At 43.2% G+C, this 18741-nt stretch overlaps 1 protein-coding gene across 3 annotated transcripts; it reads right to left on the reverse strand.

Moving 5' to 3' along the window:
* Positions 1-247: 247 nt before the first annotated feature.
* Positions 248-8503, reverse strand: Fam216b (family with sequence similarity 216 member B). Of its 3 annotated transcripts, none has more exons than XM_048422178.3 (5): positions 8366-8503; positions 6190-6326; positions 5922-6037; positions 3332-3452; positions 248-1354 (listed from the first exon to the last, which is right to left on the reverse strand). In XM_048422178.3, exons 2-5 carry the CDS (start codon positions 6266-6268, stop codon positions 1137-1139), a joined length of 534 nt encoding a protein of 177 aa, XP_048278135.3. In that variant the 5' UTR covers positions 6269-6326; positions 8366-8503; the 3' UTR covers positions 248-1136. The 3 variants fall into 3 exon arrangements, with proteins under 3 accessions (XP_048278135.3, XP_087768379.1, XP_087768380.1); XM_087912253.1 differs by having other exon boundaries at positions 6190-6345; positions 8366-8476; XM_087912254.1 differs by lacking the exon at positions 6190-6326.
* Positions 8504-18741: the final 10238 nt, after the last annotated feature.

The following is an 18741-nucleotide window of genomic DNA, read 5'->3' on the forward strand; positions in this document are numbered from 1 at the left end:
ATTAAAGGCACGTGCCACCATTGCCCAGCCATATCTTTTATATTAATGGCTGCAGAGAGAAGGCCTTATCAAGGATGGGTTTTTAATTTTTTTTTATTTTTGGTTTGGACTGGAAAGGGGGTGTGGTAGAACTGTCCCATCTTCTTTTCAGATGAATGTTCCATGTCCCTTGTAAAGTAAGTTCTATCTCAACAATTTCTCAAGCAGTGATAGGCATTGGTTGATGCGAATGACATTTAAAAAAAAATAGAGATAAGGAAGTGACAGCTTTTAATTCACCTGTATAGGATCACTAGTTTTTGGCACACACACAGTTAATAGAATAATTGGTGAAGAAAGTCACTATTAAACGTAACAAATAAGTTTGTAGGAAAATCTGACTGGCTGCTTCTCATTCTTTATATGCTTGTTTGCATGGCCTTGTACGAGTTCTTAAGATCTTCAAAGACAAGCCTTGTGATTAATTCTTTGGGGCTATTTTCTGTTCTGCTGAGAGTATTTCTCGTTGCCAGGGGCAGGTGTGTGCATGAATTAGCTTACCCGTGTCAAGGCCAATTACAGCTGTGTAGACTCAACCTGGCAGTAGCTGACTGATAAACACAAATTTCGGAATGACACAAAGCGATTAAGGCAGGAACCAGAAACTGCAGGGCCAGAGTGAATATTGTTGCCTGGTGTGGATAAGGGTAGGAAGGGCACGTGGCACGTGTCCCTAACACTGGGACTCCAGAAATCTCCATAATCAGTATTGGCTGTGTGGGATGGTGTATTTTCAGATGTGGAATGGGCAACTTGAAGGGAGCTGTCACCCAGGGATAGGGGTCCTGGCATGCGTCCCCTCCTACTGTCCTGCAGACTTCACTGGGATGCCGGAACTCAAAAGCAATTTTTACTTTGAAAGCATTGAAAACCCATTTATTTTACAAACTATGTGTGGCAAAGCTTCCTTATTATGTACTCTATACATATACATAAAGCTTGCAAATCTCCCATCTTCTTGTGTGTGTCATTTCTGTGAAGATGTGATGATGTGTCGGTCTAGAGGCTCTATTAGTCTTCTTTCCTTCATCGTCATACAACAAACACATACCAAGCACCTACTAGGATGCAGGGAATACACCGATAAGCTGCCCAGTTTATAGATTATGCATTGTCTCAGGTCCTGATGCCCAGCGTGCTGTACTGAGGGCCCTGGGTCCGGCTCTAGACTCTGGTTTTGCTGGCCGGCATTTTCTTTGTGTGGCTGAAGAGTTTCGGGGAACAGCCCTTGGAGGAGCCACCTTGGCTGAGGCTTGCATGGTTGAGTGTCTAAGTAAAACAGCACAAGACACAGCCTCCTGCCGAGTGATATAGCCTGGGGAAAGAAATGAGAGGAATTCCAAGGTCAATATCTTTCTGTGAAGCGTTTATTGAGTCTTCGTTTTATGCATATGAGTGTTTTGCTTGAATGTGTGTAGGTGTGCCACCTGTGTGTCTGTTTGTTTCCAGAGGCCAGAAGGGGGTGACAGATCTCCCAGAGCTGGACTTGCAGGTGATTAGGAACCAATAAGGTGATGGGAGCTGAACCCTGGTCCTTTGCAAGAACAGCAAGTGCTCTTAATTGCTGAGCCATCTCTTCAACTCAACAATCTTATCGAACAAAAATATTCACAGAGGTGAAGGTGAATGAAAGTTTTCTTCTGTGATTAGCACGCCCTGGTTATACTATCCTTGGGGGCGTGAAGGGTATATTTCTATTTTTGCATTTTTTTTCCATCACTGAACATGATGGTTCAATGTCACTGTCAACCTGAACAATCTCGATAACCTAAATGTTGAGGCACACCTTGTGGGTATGTGTGTGAAGGTATCTCTAGAGACAATTAACTGGGGGAGCCCCATCCTGGATGTGGGTGAGAACCCACACTCTCTTGCTCCCCTTCTTCCTGGCCACCAGGATGCGAAAAGCTGTTCTGTTTCACTCCGTCCCTGTCATGATGGACTGGCACCTCTAGAAACCTTGAGCCAAAATAAGTTCTTCCTGACCAGAGTGGTTTCTGTAAGATCCCCTGCCCCATGAATGAGAAGAGCTGAGTAACAGAAGTGACTACAATCCCCAGTTCGCAAGTCAAGACATTTGGGAAGAAACTTGAGTGATGCTCAGCCTTCTCATGAAACTTCTCTTAGTTAGCAAAGCTTTCTTCAACCCAGAGGAAGATAATATCTGGTTTAAAAGATAGATATGTCTTTCAGTTTCTCAAAGCACCATCTACCCTGTACCCACTAAATTCTCTGAGTCCATGTGCTTTTTGAAAAATCCCATTATAATTCAGAACTCTGTTCTCTTCAAAGGTCTTCTGAATCGGAAGCCCAGAGAGCAAGGCATGGGAATCTGCACTATAATAACATGATGGATATTATGAATGCCACTGAATGATTGTGCATTTAAGTTTATTGGCTTCTTTGGCATTTGGCTCTGAAAACAAAGCCACCAGAAGGTGCTTCCACTATACTTCAGACAATCTTCAGTAATCAACAAACCCCAAGTCCTTGTTTCCTAAGTTTTTGACCCTGGTAAGGTTATTTAACTCATCTGGATTTCAGTTTTCTACCTAAGTTGGGAGGACTACACAGCAGAGGAGGAAAGACTTTCCTGTAAGATAAAGGAATTAACAGCAGTGAAGCCTTCCAACAGGTTGATGAGTATGGTGTGTTCGTGCCTTTGGAAACTACGGTTTCATCTGTGCTTTGTAATAATCTGAGTGGGTTTGGTAGAAAAGGAGAAAAAGCAAAGTATGAGCAGTTAGAACCATGGTCTTTGGAGAAATCACCGATTGCCTGAAGTCCTCATTGACCATGGCTGGTTGAATGGTCTTCATCAAATTACACAGTTTGTGAGCAGCTCTGGTTCTATGACTATATTGTACATGATGCTCTTGGCAGGGTGTATGGGCTGTGTCAAATGCTCTAACATGTAGTTATTACTGTTGGGAGTAAACTGTCTTTGATCTTACACAAACAGTAAGGAGGGGAACCCTTGGTTGAGCTTGTGTTAGCTTTCCAAGTCCAGTGTATTGATCTACTAGATCAAGTTCATATAAATCTCAGAGAGTTGTTAACATTTTCTAAGAATCCATACTCTAATTTCTTTAAACCCTCTTAATTCACCTATAAAATTTCGCTCTCTATTGTCAGGGATAATCATTTTTGAACTTGGCTGGCCAACCATGTTGGTAAAATAGGTCGGCAGAGGCCATTCTTCTTGGATTATTTATCTGGAGGTGTGACTTCTGGCTGTGATGAACACGCACCCTGCTGATAGGCCTAGTTCTGGGAAGGTAGTTAAACTCACCCAGCTGCTGCTGGTACCCAAGGCTGTGGATGTACCGGGTCTGCAGGGCCTTCCACTGGGGCCTGGAGTCATAAATCCTCATGATGCTGTAGAAGTAGCGCCGCTGCCCTTGATTTAGGTCCTGTTAGAAGGAGGAGGTGACTGATAAACCCCTATGTAATTACAAGTGCGACGCGGCAAAAACTAGTGCCCACAGGAGTAAGACGCTTCTCTTAAGGTGACATAGATTTATTTATTTATTAAAAATTTCCACCTCCTCCTTGCCTCCCTTTTCCCTTCCCCTCCCTACCTCCCCCTTCCTCTCCAGTCCCAAGAGCAGTCAGGGTGCCCTGCCCCGTGGGAAGTCCAAGGTCCTCCCACCTCCACCCAGGTCTATAAAGGTGAGCATCCAAACAGACCAGACTCCCACAAAGTCAGTCCATGCAGCAGAATAAAAACCCAGTGCCATTGTCCTTGGCCTCTCAGTCAGCCTTCATTGCCAGCCACATTCAGAGTGTCCATTTTGATCACATGCTCCATCACTCCCAGTCCAGCTGGCCTTGGTGAGTGCCCATTAGATCGGTCCCACTGTCTCAGTGGGTGAACGCACCCCTCGTGATCCTGACTTCCTTGCTCGTGTTCTCTCTCCTTCTGCTCCTCATTTAGACCTTGGGAGCTAAGTCCAGGGTGACACAGATTTTTATGGGACATGAATAATCAGGAAATTTCCATTCACCATTTGTACAAACCATCTTCTCCTTGTTGGGATAGTGATGAAAACAGGGAAGGAAAAGATTCTAGGTTCTTTAAGTCATAATTTTATGATGAGGGAGATGTAAAAGCTTCCAGGATATGAGACTTTTACTGATCCTTATTGAGGAAAATAAGGTTGTGGGAATCTACTCAGGGCCTGATGGGTGGAGGCTTCCAGATAGCTGAGACATTCAGTGGAAAGCTCCCAGTAAGGAATTAGGATAGACTATCAAGTGGGAGATGGGCTAGGAGATCAACATTGGCAGGAAAAGGCAGGCAATGAAAACAGAGGAAACAGGCATGGTGGTACATGCCAACACTTGCGAAGCGGGGGTCAAAGGAGCAATTCAAGTTCAAGGCCAGCCTGGTCTACCAGTGAGTTCCAGGCCAGCAGGGCTACATGGGGAGGGGGAGGCAGAAAGATCAGACATTCAAAGTCATCCTTAACTGGGCTGCATGAGACCTTGTCTCAAAAGTAAATGGGTAAATTTTGATAATGGCATCAACATTCTAGAAAAACCAAGTTGAATAAGTTTATCCTGAATATAAAATACCTCAGAGACAGAAATTTCAAAGCCAACTGAAAACTGTGTGGAAAACCTGCCCTTCCCTGTAACATGTAAACATAGGTTAAGGCAACGTACCGGTTAGACATTCTGTGGGGGACTAAAATCTGAAGTCTGTGAGACAAAGTGTTTTTAAATCTAAGGCCTTTAAATTTGATAGTAAAAGAAAGCCCAGAGTAAAAATAGCAAGGCCAAGAGCCTCACCATGTAAGATATCAACCCCCTCTTGGTTTCTTTATTATGTATGTTTGGGGATCATAAATTTGAAGAAGAGGATGGTTTTCATTCCTGAGTAACTAAGTCTTTTACATGATTACAGAAAAGGCAATGTGAAAATTGCTAGCCCACTTCAACAGCAAAGCTCCCCGGTACAATGGGAATTTCCCTTATATCAGATAAAAATCTTGAAAGTTATAGTTTTTATTTTATCAAGAAAAACTATGCCTATTTCTTTACTGATGGAGGAGGGTTATCTGTCTATTGTGTTATTTTCATTGGTCAATAAAGAGACTGCCTTGGCCCTTTGATAGGACAGAAAATTAGGTAGGCGGAGTAAACAGAACAGAATGCTGGGAAGAGGGCAATGAGGCAGACGCCATGGAGCCAGCCACCAGGTCAGACATGTTGAATTTTTTCCGGTAAGCCACCACCTCATGGTGCTACACAGATTATTAGAAATGGGTTAATATCAAGATATAAGAGTTAGTCAGTAACTAACTCTCTAGAGATAATGGGCCAGGCAGTGCTTAAATGAATACAATTTGTGTGTTGTTATTTCTGGGACTAAGCTAGCCGTGCGGGAGCCGGGTGAGGCGAAAAGCAGGCCTACCCGCAGCTCCTCACTACACGTTACCTGTGTTAAACTCTAAATATCCTAAATGAGAAGTCAGTGGCAGGCTACATTTCTGATATTCTCACATTGTCCCCTATCTTTCTTGGAAGAGATGGAAGAGAAGTGAAATTGTTAAAAGAGTTCCTATGTGAATGGCTATAATTAGCTCGCTGGGAAAGACGCTGACAGCATGAACAGGAAGCCACGATGTTGATGTTGCCAATGAAGTGCGCTCCCACGGTGGTGGGACAGCCGCGCACGGAGACAGGAGACCGCTTTGCAGACTCCACCATTGGGGGTGTTTAGTGTTAGGCTGTCCCGGCGCGCCTTCATTTACCCCTTCAGCAGACACTTACTGCGGGTCAAACAACACTCTCCTCCCACACAGACAGTAGAAAAAAAGTCCTCAACCCTCCAAAGAGAGAAGACAAGCCTTCCCTCCCGGAACAGGATGTCGCACCTTCAGTAGTGGGTTGTCAGCGGCAGAGGCAGGGACTCGAATGCGAGGTATCTGTGGAACATTCCAGGCTTTGTACTGCCTTTTCAACTTTCTCCCCATGTTTCTTTGTCTTGTATCTCCAAGGAAGAGAAAACACAGAATCAGTTTTCATTTTGTTTAACCAGCTTTGGGGATGGACCTAAGACAGTAAGCATAGAAGCAAAATTTTTTCCCAAAGAATATTTCCTCCTATTTCCTAATATGTAGATGTCTTCAGTCTGCTAGTTACCGTCTTTCTTTGGAAGGATCATCCAGTGCCCTTGTCTTCCTGCTTCTCTGTGTCCAGTGTGAATATCTTGTAGAGACATCCAGCATACAGCAGTTACTTCTTCACCATCTTAAATAGTGCTGTGATCTTATCCGGTTCTAAAAGAAATGTCTATGTCTTTTGGTGTTTGGGGGGAAAATTCAAATTGGAGAAGAAAATAAGATTATCCATCCTAAAATATTGTTGACATTTGATTAGTTTCCATTTATTTATTTAGTTAGTAAATATTGTATTTGATTTTAGGAAAGGGGTGATCACCATACAGATATATTATGAATCTTCCTAGGTCATCAAATGTTCCCTAAAATACAGTTGCTAACAGACACAAAGTATGTCCATTCCTTTCACTCTTAGACCTGCGATTTTATACCACCATGTTACAAAATAAATTGTGACTCCACCACGTTTCTCTCTCCTGCCTGACAAATGTCAGAACGAAGGACTTCCCTGCAGGGATGACATCCCCTTTCTCGGTGCAGCGGGGTTTAGAATCTAAGGTTTGCCTGAGAAGCGTGTGTTGGCTAGGGTTGCAGAAGCCAATGGAAACCCTGGGCATTTTCCTCTCTGCTCACTCCTCTGCCCTTTACCAGCACAGATGACAGATGACAGAAAGAAAGAGTGCAACAAATGAGTGTAACAACGGACCCTGTAGACACGGCAGATGGTTATGAATACCTACGTCAGTGGCTAGCTAGAGAAGAGAACCGGGAACAGCGGCCACACAGCTTTAGAACCGGCAGACCTGAGTTTCTTCCTCTGATTGACTCACTGAGGTCACAGGTGCAGAGTTCCCAGTGTGTGCCCGTGTCTTCTCTTTCTACCTGCCTCTAGTGAAGGCTCATGCATGTACACACACAGGTGCATCACACACACATTCTTTTTTTAAAAAATTTTATTGCTATATAAATAATACCATCCAAAATTTCCACCTCCTCCCATTTCCCTCCTGCTTCCCCACTCACTCTCTCTTCTCTCCCTCAAGTCCTAAGAGAGGGCAGGGTACCCTGCCCTGTGGGAAGTCAAAGGCCCTCCCCCCTTCCATCCAGGTCTAGGAAGGTGTGCATCCAAACAGACTAGGATCCCAAAAAGCCAGTACATGCAGTAGAAACAAATCCCAGTGCCATTATCATTGGCTTCTCAGTCAGCCCCCATTGTCAGCGACATTCAGAGAGTCTGGTTTAATCACAGTTTGTTCAGTCCCAGTCCAGCTGGCTTTGGTGAGCTTCCATTAGATCAGGCACACTTTCTCAGAGGGTGGACCAACTCCTCATAGAACCTTCATCTAGCGAAGGATGGAAAAAAAGACAGAGACCTACATTGGAGCACTGGACTGAGTTCCCAAGGTCCAGTTGAAGAGCAGAAGGAGGGAGAAGATGAGCAAGGAAGTCAGGACAGCGAGGGGTTGCTCCACACACACATTCTTAAAAAATAGTTCAATATTGAGGCATGGTGGTGCACACCCTTAATTCCAGCATTTGGAAGCCAAGGGCATATAGGTCTCTGTGAGTTCCAGACCAGGCTGGTCTCCATAGAGAGTTCCAGGAATATAGTGAGAGACCCCGTCTCCAACAACAAAAATCTTAATGCATGTGGGAATTCTGATCGGCTCAGATATGAGATCTAGCCATGAGGATCTTCTCTAGCTGAAATGTATTAAAGAAGCATCAGTCAGCATCTCTTTGTGTTCTATTCCCAAGGTAGAAGCTCATAAGTGAAACTGTGAATACTCTATTTAATCTGCTTTTCCTTAGTGGGCACCCAGGGATCTGTACCAATCACGACACACTCTTTGCATGTTCTCTCTGATTGAAACCTACATTCTTTCCTGCACTCAAATCATTTCAATATCTCTCCTCCCATTTTCCAGGTCTGCAGAGCAAAGAATAAATATTCTTCAAAGCCAGAATGATTCCTTCTGTCTTCAAATAGCGCGAGGAAATGACAGATGATGTTTCTTGTGGCAACAGCTCACGTCTGCTTTTTCTCGGGCTGTTGCTGAAGAAATGTGCCTTACCCAGTCCCGTGGTCTGCACAGGATAAAGTTTGATTAAAATGCCTGGAGAATGCAGGGGGAAAACAACCTACAAGTTAAATGAAATCTGAAACCCAAAGACGGATTTGCTTAAAAAGAACTTACCTTATATTGTGGGTCCCTGCTTTAAACGCTAGCATCCACACCCAAGGTAGTCTTCTTGCAGTGTTCTCTAGCCATGGAGCAGTAGCACAAACCCAGTGTGTTGATAAACTAATATCCAGGCAACACCAGGAGCGGAGACAAAGGACTGGGGAAACTTGCTTGCATGCCTTTCTGTTTCTGGGTGAGGCTTTTGTTGCTGTTGTTGTCTTAAGTTTCACATCTGATGAAGGATCAACCTCTAAATCTATCACATCCGCATTATATGCAGGCATTGAGGAAAGGCATTCATGGAGACAGATACTAAGGATTAAAGGGAAAGAAATCTATTAGAGCAACAGGCCACTCCATGTGTATTCCCCAAATTTGGAGTCAGAAACATCATTCCCCTTGCTCAAAATGGGGAAGGAATGGTTCCTACATATGTAAGGCAGGAATTTGACTGTGATAACCTATGGAATCAAATCATAACTCAATACAATGGCCTTCTTCATACTTCTTATGAGGAGTAAGGTATTCCTTATACTCATGTTGGTCAGAAGCTATGTACGTGGAAGAAGATATGGTCCACACTGACCCGCCTTTCTCTGATAATGATGACATTACTATTTCTTAAGAATCTTTTTTCTGGATGGGGAATGCCAAAATGTGAGGGGAGTGCCAAGATGGAGGACTAGAAACAGGTTCCATGTGATGCCAAGATTGGGAAAAGTTAGATGAAAAAGGGGGGACATTATGCAAAGAGAAAGTGTAGAAGGGCAAGGGCAGGAGAAAGGGATTCAGAGACAGCTGGATAGGCTGAAGATATGCAAAGGCTAAGCAGCAAAAAGCAAAAAAAAAACAGTCTACCAGGCTCCCCCGTGGAAGAAAGGGAGTCAAATATTCCACAGTGTAAGCCAGGCAAGCATGGTCCTGGGGAGATGGCTCACTGGGTAAAGATGTTTGCTGCCAAGCCTGGCAACCCGTGTTTGATACTCAAGTCCACACTGGAGAGAACCAACTCTCGGAAGTTTTCTCCTGATCTACACACACACACACACACACACACACACACACACACACACACACGCACATGCACACGCGCACGCACTCCTGTATGTGTCTCTTCATATATGTACACAGAACAAGTTTACAGTCTTTACAAGTCCTAAATCCATCTGGGGATTTAGTATGACAGATTCATATGTGCCACAAGTCCACCGTGGCACTCTCTACACTCAGGGGCTATTTCTAAATCATCAGGATAGAGGGCATATTGCTTCAGACTGAGTTACTAAGTAGGCCTGAAAACTCCGAGGTGACTGCATAAAGCAATGGTAAATCCTGTGAGAACTTGACGTGGGCGTGATTAGGAAGCTGTAGGAGGCTCAGACTGTGACGGCTGGTCGCCCTACTTTCTTTAGCCAGAAATAGGTAACTCCATGGAGAGTGATAGCCCTAAGCCAGAAGTCAGCAAGGCTCGGGAGCTGCGTAGTTTCCCTTTGTCATGCAGTTCTCAGGTCCCGTGGACATTACTGCATGCTCCTCTGTCCTGTAGCATGTTTAATACTGAGCAAGATTGGGTCCTTCAGCACGAGACCTCAGTGCTTCATCACCTCCTACACCCCAATATCCTCAGGAGACACCCCTTGGACTTCGACATTAGCAATTCAAAGATATACAAGCCAGAGAATGCCCTGAGTGGGAGCCTGCCTGGTCCACAGGCTGCTGAGCAACCCAGTCAGAAGCAGTTCCTGGGAGGCATAGAAATGATTGGGGCAGCTAATCCTCAGCCATGCTGGGCTGAGCACCAGTTCAATAGAATAAAGCTCCTCATTAGTTTTGCTGTTTGCTTTTCTTTAGTGTTTTAACAGTTGATTTTAAGTACATTTCTATGTCTGATTTTTGTCTGGTGCTATTGCTTTTATGACAACTTATTATTTTCATGGTGAGTGGTACTACATTTTGGGCCTTCAAGTGAGGACTGCTCACTGAAGAGACTCACAAAACCAGAAAAGATATCCATCCTGATAGATGAGTAAATCGTAATGCAGAAAAACAGAAACCATGAAAAATCAAGGCAAAAAATAATCTTCTAAATGATCATAATTAAAAAATGCAAAGACCAATTTCTAGAGTTCTTAGTATATTTTGGAGATCAGATTTCTCTCTCTGATGTACGATTGGTAAAGATCTTTTCCCCATTATGTAGGCTGCCGTTTTGTCTTGTTGACCATGTCCTTTGCTTTACAGAAGCTTTTCAGTTTCAGGAGATCCCATTTATTAATTGTTTCTCTCAGTGTTTGTGATACTGGAGTTATATTTAGGAAGTGGTCTCCTGTGCCAATGAGTTCAAGTGTACTTCCCACTTTCTCTTCTATGAGGTTCAGTGTGGCTGGCTTTATCTTGAGGTCTTTGATCCATTTGTACTTGAGTCTTATGCATGGTAATAGATATGGGTCTATTTTCATTCTTCTACATGTTGACATCCAGTTATGCCAGCACTGTTTGTGAAATATGCTTTCTTTTTTACATTTTATATTTTTGTTTCTTTGTCAAAAATCAGGTGTTGGTAGGTGTGTGGATTAATATCTGGGTTTTCAATTTGGTTCCATTTGTCTTCCTATCTGATTTTATGCCAGTACCAGGCTGTTTTCAGTACTGTAGCACTGTAGTACAGTTTGAAGTCCAGGACTGTGATGCCTCCAGAAGTTCTTTTATTGTACAGGATTGTTTTGGCTATCCTGGGTTTTTTGCTTTTCCGTATGAAGTAGAGTACCATTCTTTTGAGGTCTGTGAAGAATTTTGCTGGGATTTTGATGGGCATTGCATAGATTGCTTTTGGTAAGATTGCCATTTTAATTCTGCCTACTCAAGAGCATGGGATATCTTTCTACTTTCTGGTGTTTTCTTCAATTTCTTTCTTCAAAGATTTAAAGTTCTTGTCATACAAGTCTTATACTTGTTTGGTTAGAGTTACTTCAAGATATTTTATGCTATTTGTGGCTATTTTGAAGAGTGATGTTTCTCTGATTTCTTTCTCAGTCCATTTATCATATGTGTAAAGGAGGGCTCCGGATTGTTTTCAGTTAAACTTGTATCCTGCTACATTACTGAAAGTGTTTATGAGTCGTAGAAGTTCCTTGGTAGAATTTTTGGGGTCGCTTATGTAAACTGTCATAGCATCAGTTAGTAGTGAGAGTTTGACTTCTTCTTTTTCGATGTGTGTCCCCTTGACCTCCCTTTGTTATCTTATTGCTCTAGCTATGACCTCAAGAACTATATTGAATTAGTATGGAGAGAGTGAATGGAGTCCAGACGTAAACAGAGAACTCTCCACAGAGGAAACTAAAATGGCTGAAAGACACTAAAGGAAATGCTCAGCATCTTTAGCCATCAGAGAAATGCAAATCAAAATAACTCCGAGATTCCATCTTACACCTATAAGAACAGCCAAGATCAAAAACACTGATGACAACTTATACTGGAGAGGCTATGGGGTAAAGGGAACACTTCTGCATTGCTGTGGGAGTGCAAATTGGTACAGCTGCTTTGGAAATCAGTGTAGCAATTTCTCAGAAAATTAGGAAACAATCTTTCTCAAGACTCAGCAATACCACTTTTGGGTATATACCCAAAGGATGCTCAATCACACCACAAGGACATGTGCTCAACTATGTTCATAGCAGTATTGTTTGCCATAGCCAGAACCTAGAAACAATCTGAATGCCCCTTGACTGAAGAATGGATAAGGGAAATGTGGTACATTTACACAATGGGTACTACATAGCAGAGAAAAATAATGACATATTAAAATTTGCAGGCAAATGGGTGGAGCTAGATAACATATTAGGTGAAGTAACCCAGACCCAGAAAGACAATTATTATATGTACTCATAAGTGGTTTTTAAACATAAAACAAAGAAAACCAGTCTACAAATCATAATCCCAGAGAACCTAGACAATAATGAAGACTCTAAGAGAGACATACATGGATCTAATCTACATGGGAAGTAGAAAAAGACAAGATCTCGTGAGTAATTGGGAGCATGGGGACCATGGGAAAGGATTAAAGGGGAGGGAAGAGGCAGGGAGGGGAACAGAAAAGTGTCGATTTCAATAAAATCAGTTAAAACAAATAGCAAAAAAATGCAAAGACACTGGAATGCATGAAACACTGGATAACATATTCAGAATTTATATAAAAAACTATCAGTGACTACAAAATGAATGAAAACAATCAGATCGTTGAAGCTGGAAAATCAACTCAGGACCCAGAGAAGAAAGGAGAAACATAGATGGGAAACAATCCTGTGAATTAAGGAAAGAAAAGTGAAATTTAGCCAGAAAGCAAACAGAAAAGTTGGAGACGCATCTCCCCCCCAAGTCAGACTAGCTAAGATGAAGAAAGCAAATGACAAATGCTACTGAGAATAGAAGGAATGGGAGCCTGTGCACAGCTGTGCACGGCTGTGCACGGCTGGTGGAATCCAGCAGAGGCACAGCCTCTGTGTGGTGGTTTCTGAACATCGAGATGGAGATCTACCGTCTGCAGCTGCAGCAGTCCTGGGCACGTGCCCAAGGACCCTACCTGCTCCTGCAGAGCTGGGTGCTCCGCCATGTTTATCGCTGTTCTGTTCACAACAGCAAAGACGTGGCCACAGCCTCGATGTCCACCTGAAGATTGGCTGATGTGGAGCCGGTATTAGCGATGTCTCTGCTGCGGAGAGAGAGCCCTCTGACAGAGCAACTTAAGGAAGAAAGGATTCCAGAAGGATAGAGTCCATCTAGGTGGGGAAGGCAGGGCAATAGGCCAGGAAGGCGTGACAGCAGGATCCAATGCCTGGCTCGTCACATCTCTCACACAGCAATCAGAAAGAACGTGAAGAGGAGCCAGACTATAAACCTGCAAAGCGGTCCTCCCCTCCCTCGGTGACAACCCTCCCAGCCAGGCTCCACTTCCTAGAAATTCTATCATCGTCCCAAACGGAATCACCAACTGGGGAGCTAGCATCCAAATGGCGCTGCTATGTGGGGGGCAGTTTCTTATACACATCACCCCGGCACCTATACACAATGGAATTTTGTTCAGCTCTAAAGAAAACGAAGTTAACGAAGTTGCAGGATGGAACTGGAAAACATTATACTGAGTGAGGTAACCCAGATCCAAAAAGAAAAGCATCGTGTGTTCTAACTCATAGGTGGATCCCTAGCATGGAATCCTTAGGTCTGTGTTTTTATTTTGAGTGCCTTTAGAAGCTAGGAACCTAGAAAGAGACCATTGGTGGGGAGGGGGAAGATAATTTTTAAGGGAGGGTACGGGAGACAGAACGCAGTGGTATGAAGGGAAAGGGAGAGCAGCGATGGGAAGGTAAATTTAAGTCACGGGAGGAATGGGAGGACAGAGCACAGGAAGGAGCTGGAGGAAAGCAACTAACACTGAGGGTGATTTAAAAAGCCATCTGAAAACCTACTATTATATAGGTCATATATGTGCTCATGTGCACATGTATCACACACACACACAAACTGTAGCTACCTTACACAGGGACTAGTGTATAAAAATCCAGTGCCAGGTGTGAGATACCTCCCCTCAAGTTAATGGTTGGAGGTGTCCTAAGACCCCCAAAACAGTACAGGGAACTGTCATTGCTGTTGGTTGGTCATGAAAGCTGCATGAGACCTTATTGTTAAAGACATCACATACTTCGGTCATAAGACATGGGGAAAAAATCAAGTTGGTACTGACTAGGAGCAACAGTCTTAACCAGCCGAAAATTCTATATAATAGAGCTACAATAATGACGGGCATGGCAAAATATGCCCATTGGCATGAATCGTTATAGGAATAATCAACTGCTTTCTAATAGGATTTAAGGCCAGTCCACAGGAGGAAACCCATATCTGGTGCTATAAATCTGGTCAAGAACTCATGGTTGGAGAACTCTTAGTTCCCAGAGTGAGTCTATTCCTATTATATTATTAAATGAGCACAGCATTAAACTGCCCTCTAAATTTGTATCTCTGCACCCGTAACCTAGGGCTGTTCTCAGAATTCATCAGAGGAGCATGTCGGTGCAGCGGCTCACCATCCACTGGTGGTTAACGCAGAGACTAACCTCTTATCAAGAAACAGAGGCTAAGTGTCTATGGCATGCTCAGACATAAAAGGGACATCTCTATCCTGTGTTCCATAGAGCACAGGACCATCATGGAACAGGAGACAGAAAGAACATAAGACAGAGGCCAGAGAAGACAAGTACAAAACAGTGTCTTCTGGGCATGGTGGGACAACGGCTTCAAGAACTCACAGTGGTTGTTTGCCTGCAAAAGAGCCACCTAACATCAAACTAGACAAGATGCCAGTGTGAGGAGGAGAGGGGCTCACGAGCCACCACCCCTAGCTGAGCTATTGACAGTGGATGGTGTCTGGGGTAGGGAGAGTCTATGGTCTTTAGCGTACGGCCCTTGGTTGATCAACTGTGCTCCAGTAGATGCCCTCACATGGAGGACTACATGGGTGGCACAAAGACATGGGGGCTATTGAAAAGCAGGACATGAAGTTGGCAGGAGGTAGACGATGCATCCTGGGGACTTAGAAGGAGTAAGGGGAAACAGGATCAAAATACATTGCATGCGTGTATGAAATTCTCAGGATTGATTAAAATAATGGGGAGGGAGTGGGAAGAAAGAAGGGAAGAAAAACTGGTTGATACGTAAGATAAATGAAAAATGTTATTTAAGTAAAATAAATATGTCAAAAATTAAAAAATAAAATGAAATAGACATTGCAAATATAGAATATCCTCCTGGCCAGAGAAGAACCTCTATAACAGTCAAGATGTCAAAACTGCAAAGCAGGTAAACAGTAGAAAACCTGTGAGGGAAAATGCCAACACACCTCCAAAAGCAGAACCCCAAGAACGAATGAGATCACAGCCAAAATGCCCAAGCCAGCGGGGCTCTTCGCTAAGTGTGCAAAGCCAGACTTTGAGCACTGACAGGGAATAACTGTCAATCAAGATTCGCATACCCAGTAACGTTCCTTTCAAATTAAGATGAAATAAAGACATTCCACAAGATTGTCTTTCCCCATTTAGGGTCTGGGCCCGTGAGATTTTTACCCAGCCACACTGGCGTGTCAACCGCTGTGGTCACTGTTAAAGTTCTGTTTAAGGTTTCAGACACGCGGTTGCCTTGTCATTTCTAGAAGACACAATCCTGCAGCAGACTTCCCAGTCCTCCGGCCCTTATAATCTTTCTGGGCCCATCTTCTTCGACGTTACCCGAGCCTTGGCAGCAGGGGTTGTGCTAGAGATGTAACAGCTGGTGCTGGGCACTCAATGGGCAGCTGCTTTCTGCATTTTGACCAGTTGTAGTTTCTGTAATGGTCTCCATCTGCTGAAAAAAAAAGATGAAAAAGAAAATTAAACTTTTCTGGATGAATCATGAGAACTACACATATCTGTGATTATAGGGGTAAATATTTAGGATACTTACCAAGTATCATATTTTTGTTGTATTTTTCATACATCAGTGTTTGACTGACTCCCATTCTCTCTTCCAGCTCCCTCCAGCACTGTTTACATAGCCAAGATACAGAACCAACATACATATAGATGAACAGACGAATGGAGTTTTAAAATGTGCCTATATTCAATGGATTATTTTCAGTCATAAAGAAGACAAACTGTTTCATTTTGCAGGAAAACAGGAGAACCTAGAGATTATGTTAAGGAAAATAAGACAGATTCAGAAATATAAACATCAGATTCTTTTCTCATACATAGAATATATATGTGTGTGTGCATCTGTGTGTATATATACAAATATATGAAGGTGGGGAGGAAGAGAGGGCAATGGGAAAGAATAAAAAGAAGCAAATGAAACACGCATGCTCTCTCTCACAGGTGAAGCTTGGCTATATGTATGAGAGACGTGGAAATAAAAAGGAGGCCATTTGCAGGGAGAGACCACTGGTGAGAGGAGACAGGTGACCAGAGATGGAGAGCAAGGGAGGAAAAGAAAAGAATTACAATAATACACATGTATGAAATGTCACAAACCTATTTTAAACACCTACTAAAATCAATTAAAAATTGTTACATATGGAGGGGCGAATTGAAAAAGAGGCCTGAGTACAGTTTATCTGCAAGGAGAAAGAGTCTGGGAGAAAATGAAGGGGGGGGGGGTACCAAAAGAAAACATGGATTGAAAATTCTTTGGCTGAAGGGAAGAAAAGGCTCCTGGAGATAAGAGCGTTGAATCACACACCTTACAGATGAAAGCGCTCAACAGACATAAAGGCTTGCAATTCTTGTCAATAATTTGAATACATCCCTTCCGGAAATAAGCATGGTACAGACAAGATCAGGAAATAGCAGTGGAGAACATGCAGCCTCACGCAGGATCTGAGGGCTTGCCCGTTCTCTCCTGGGAGATAAGGAACTGTGTGTGCACAGCTGAGATTGCCTGCCGAGTCTTCCCTGGATGTGTTTTTCAGAATACGATGCCTTCCAGGGCCCACCGCATCAGCTGATGGTGCAGATGCGTGCTCATTCATTCAGTGTGCTTGTGTGCCCAGACAGGGGAATACCAACAGACATGGGTATTTGATAATGAAGGTGTTACAGAAAGACTAGTAGTAGCTGGGGTAAAACAGGCAAGATTGGGTTCTCCTGTCTGTTGCATTAGCCATTACTAAGCTACTACACTAACCAAACCTTGACTACAAAAGAGAGCTTAGCTTTGTCCACACTCCACGCTCTGATAGTCACTGCTTCCTGTTGCTTCCATGTTCCTGCCTTAATTGCTGCTGTGACTGCTGTCACCATTGCTGCTGTCCCTACTGCTGCTGCCACTAACATAGATTTAAAAAAAAAAGTTAAGGGAAAACAAAAACAAGCCAAACCTAGCTGCTTCCCCTAACCTTCCATGTCATGTATTCCTTGGATACCAACTTGCAAAGGATTCTGGGAAATGCATTTGCTGTTTTCCTACTGCCGTGGGAAGAGAAGGGTATGGTAGGGTAATGATGAACCTGGAAGATGGCGGACTCTGTGTAACATACCTCTGCAATATTGTAAGAAAAAGCTCTGGTCTGGGATCCTAGAGGTCAGACAAGAGGTTTAAGAACTTCAAATGTGTCCAGTGTCTGCCCCATTACTAAAGACTGAAACTTTGTAAGAGAAATGGGAGAAAATTGGCTGGCTGTGCAGATGGTTTCTGAGAATGAGCTTTAAACTTTTTAGACAGTATCTTAAGATTTAAGAGTGATGAGATGTTTTATAGCCTCAATTTAGGACAAAAAAAATAGATTTTCTGAGAGCTAGAACGAAACATTTCAAATGGAATAAAACTAATTACAAACAGAATCTTTGTAGAGAACACAGTATTGACTACCGTTTGAAAGGCTATACTAAACCCAAACTCCTAAGACTAAATGAAAGAATTTATTGAGCTGTTTGCTACAGAGGTTAACTGGGACAGAAGGGCCCACCCCTCAAATTCTCCTGCTATGTCCCTGGAGAAAGACATGGCATCAGCCAGCAACAGGCATGCTGGATCTACAAAGTCAAAGTATGTTACAAAGTATATCTGAAGTGGTCAGTGGAAGTTGTGTATAAGGAAGCTACATTGGCTACAGAACATAGGTGGCTTACTAGAAGTAGGGACAGCTTTACCTGAAGAGGGAAGTTCATAAAGAGGAGCCGTGTTGCTTCTGAGTGGGCTGGGAGGCCATGTACAGTGTCTCCTAGGATCCCATGATAGAATTTGGGTTAAGCGATGGTCAGTTTTTGTAAACTTGACACAGTTACCTAGGAAGAGGAAAGTTCTGCTGATTGGCCTGTGGGTATGTCTGGGGTCATCTCCTTGATTAAAAATTTATGTGAGAGGATTCAGACCACTGCAGGCTTACCACTCCTAGGCAGGCTGTCCTGAGCTATACAACAAGGCAAGCTGGGCAAGCTATGGGGAGCAAGCAAGTAAGCAACATGCCTCCGTGACCTCTGCTTTAGCTCCTGCCTCCTGGTTCCTGCCTTGGCTTCCCTTCATGTAGAACTGTAACTTGTAAATCAGGTAAACTCTGTCCTTCCCCTCTTGTTTTTGGTCAGGGTTTTATCACAGTAATAAAAAGCAAACTAGAACATAAGGTTTTAACACACGTTTAAGAATGTGAAACGATCTTTTCTTTTTCTCTTTTTGTTTGGTTTGGTTTTTGGTTGTCTTGGTTCCCCTTGGTTTAGTTTTTATTGTCAAGACAGGGTGTGCTTTGTGGGAACTCCTTTTTCTTCAAATACCTCTTGCCTTCAGAAACTGAATTTTTTGCTGTACCTTGTGTCAATTATCGGCGAATCAATCCCATACCAGTTATGTTTTAAGGGGTTATTTATTTTGGG

The sequence above is a fragment of the Myodes glareolus genome, chromosome 12 (genome assembly GCF_982192425.1).
Source record: "Myodes glareolus chromosome 12, mMyoGla1.1, whole genome shotgun sequence".
NCBI classification, from domain to species: domain Eukaryota; kingdom Metazoa; phylum Chordata; class Mammalia; order Rodentia; family Cricetidae; genus Myodes; species Myodes glareolus.

What these genes read in the sequence shown, in the direction of transcription:
- Fam216b (XM_048422178.3), bottom strand. Translation starts at nt 6,268, where the DNA reads ATGTCTCTACAAGATATTCACACTGGACACAGAGAAGCAGGAAGACAA. An exon ending in CTGACAACCCACTACTGAAG is followed by an intron (nt 3,453 to 5,921) that starts GTGCGACATCCT and finishes TCCTTCTAACAG; the next exon opens with GACCTAAATCAAGGGCAGCG. An exon ending in TGGGTACCAGCAGCAGCTGG is followed by an intron (nt 1,355 to 3,331) that starts GTGAGTTTAACT and finishes TTCTTTCCCCAG; the next exon opens with GCTATATCACTCGGCAGGAG.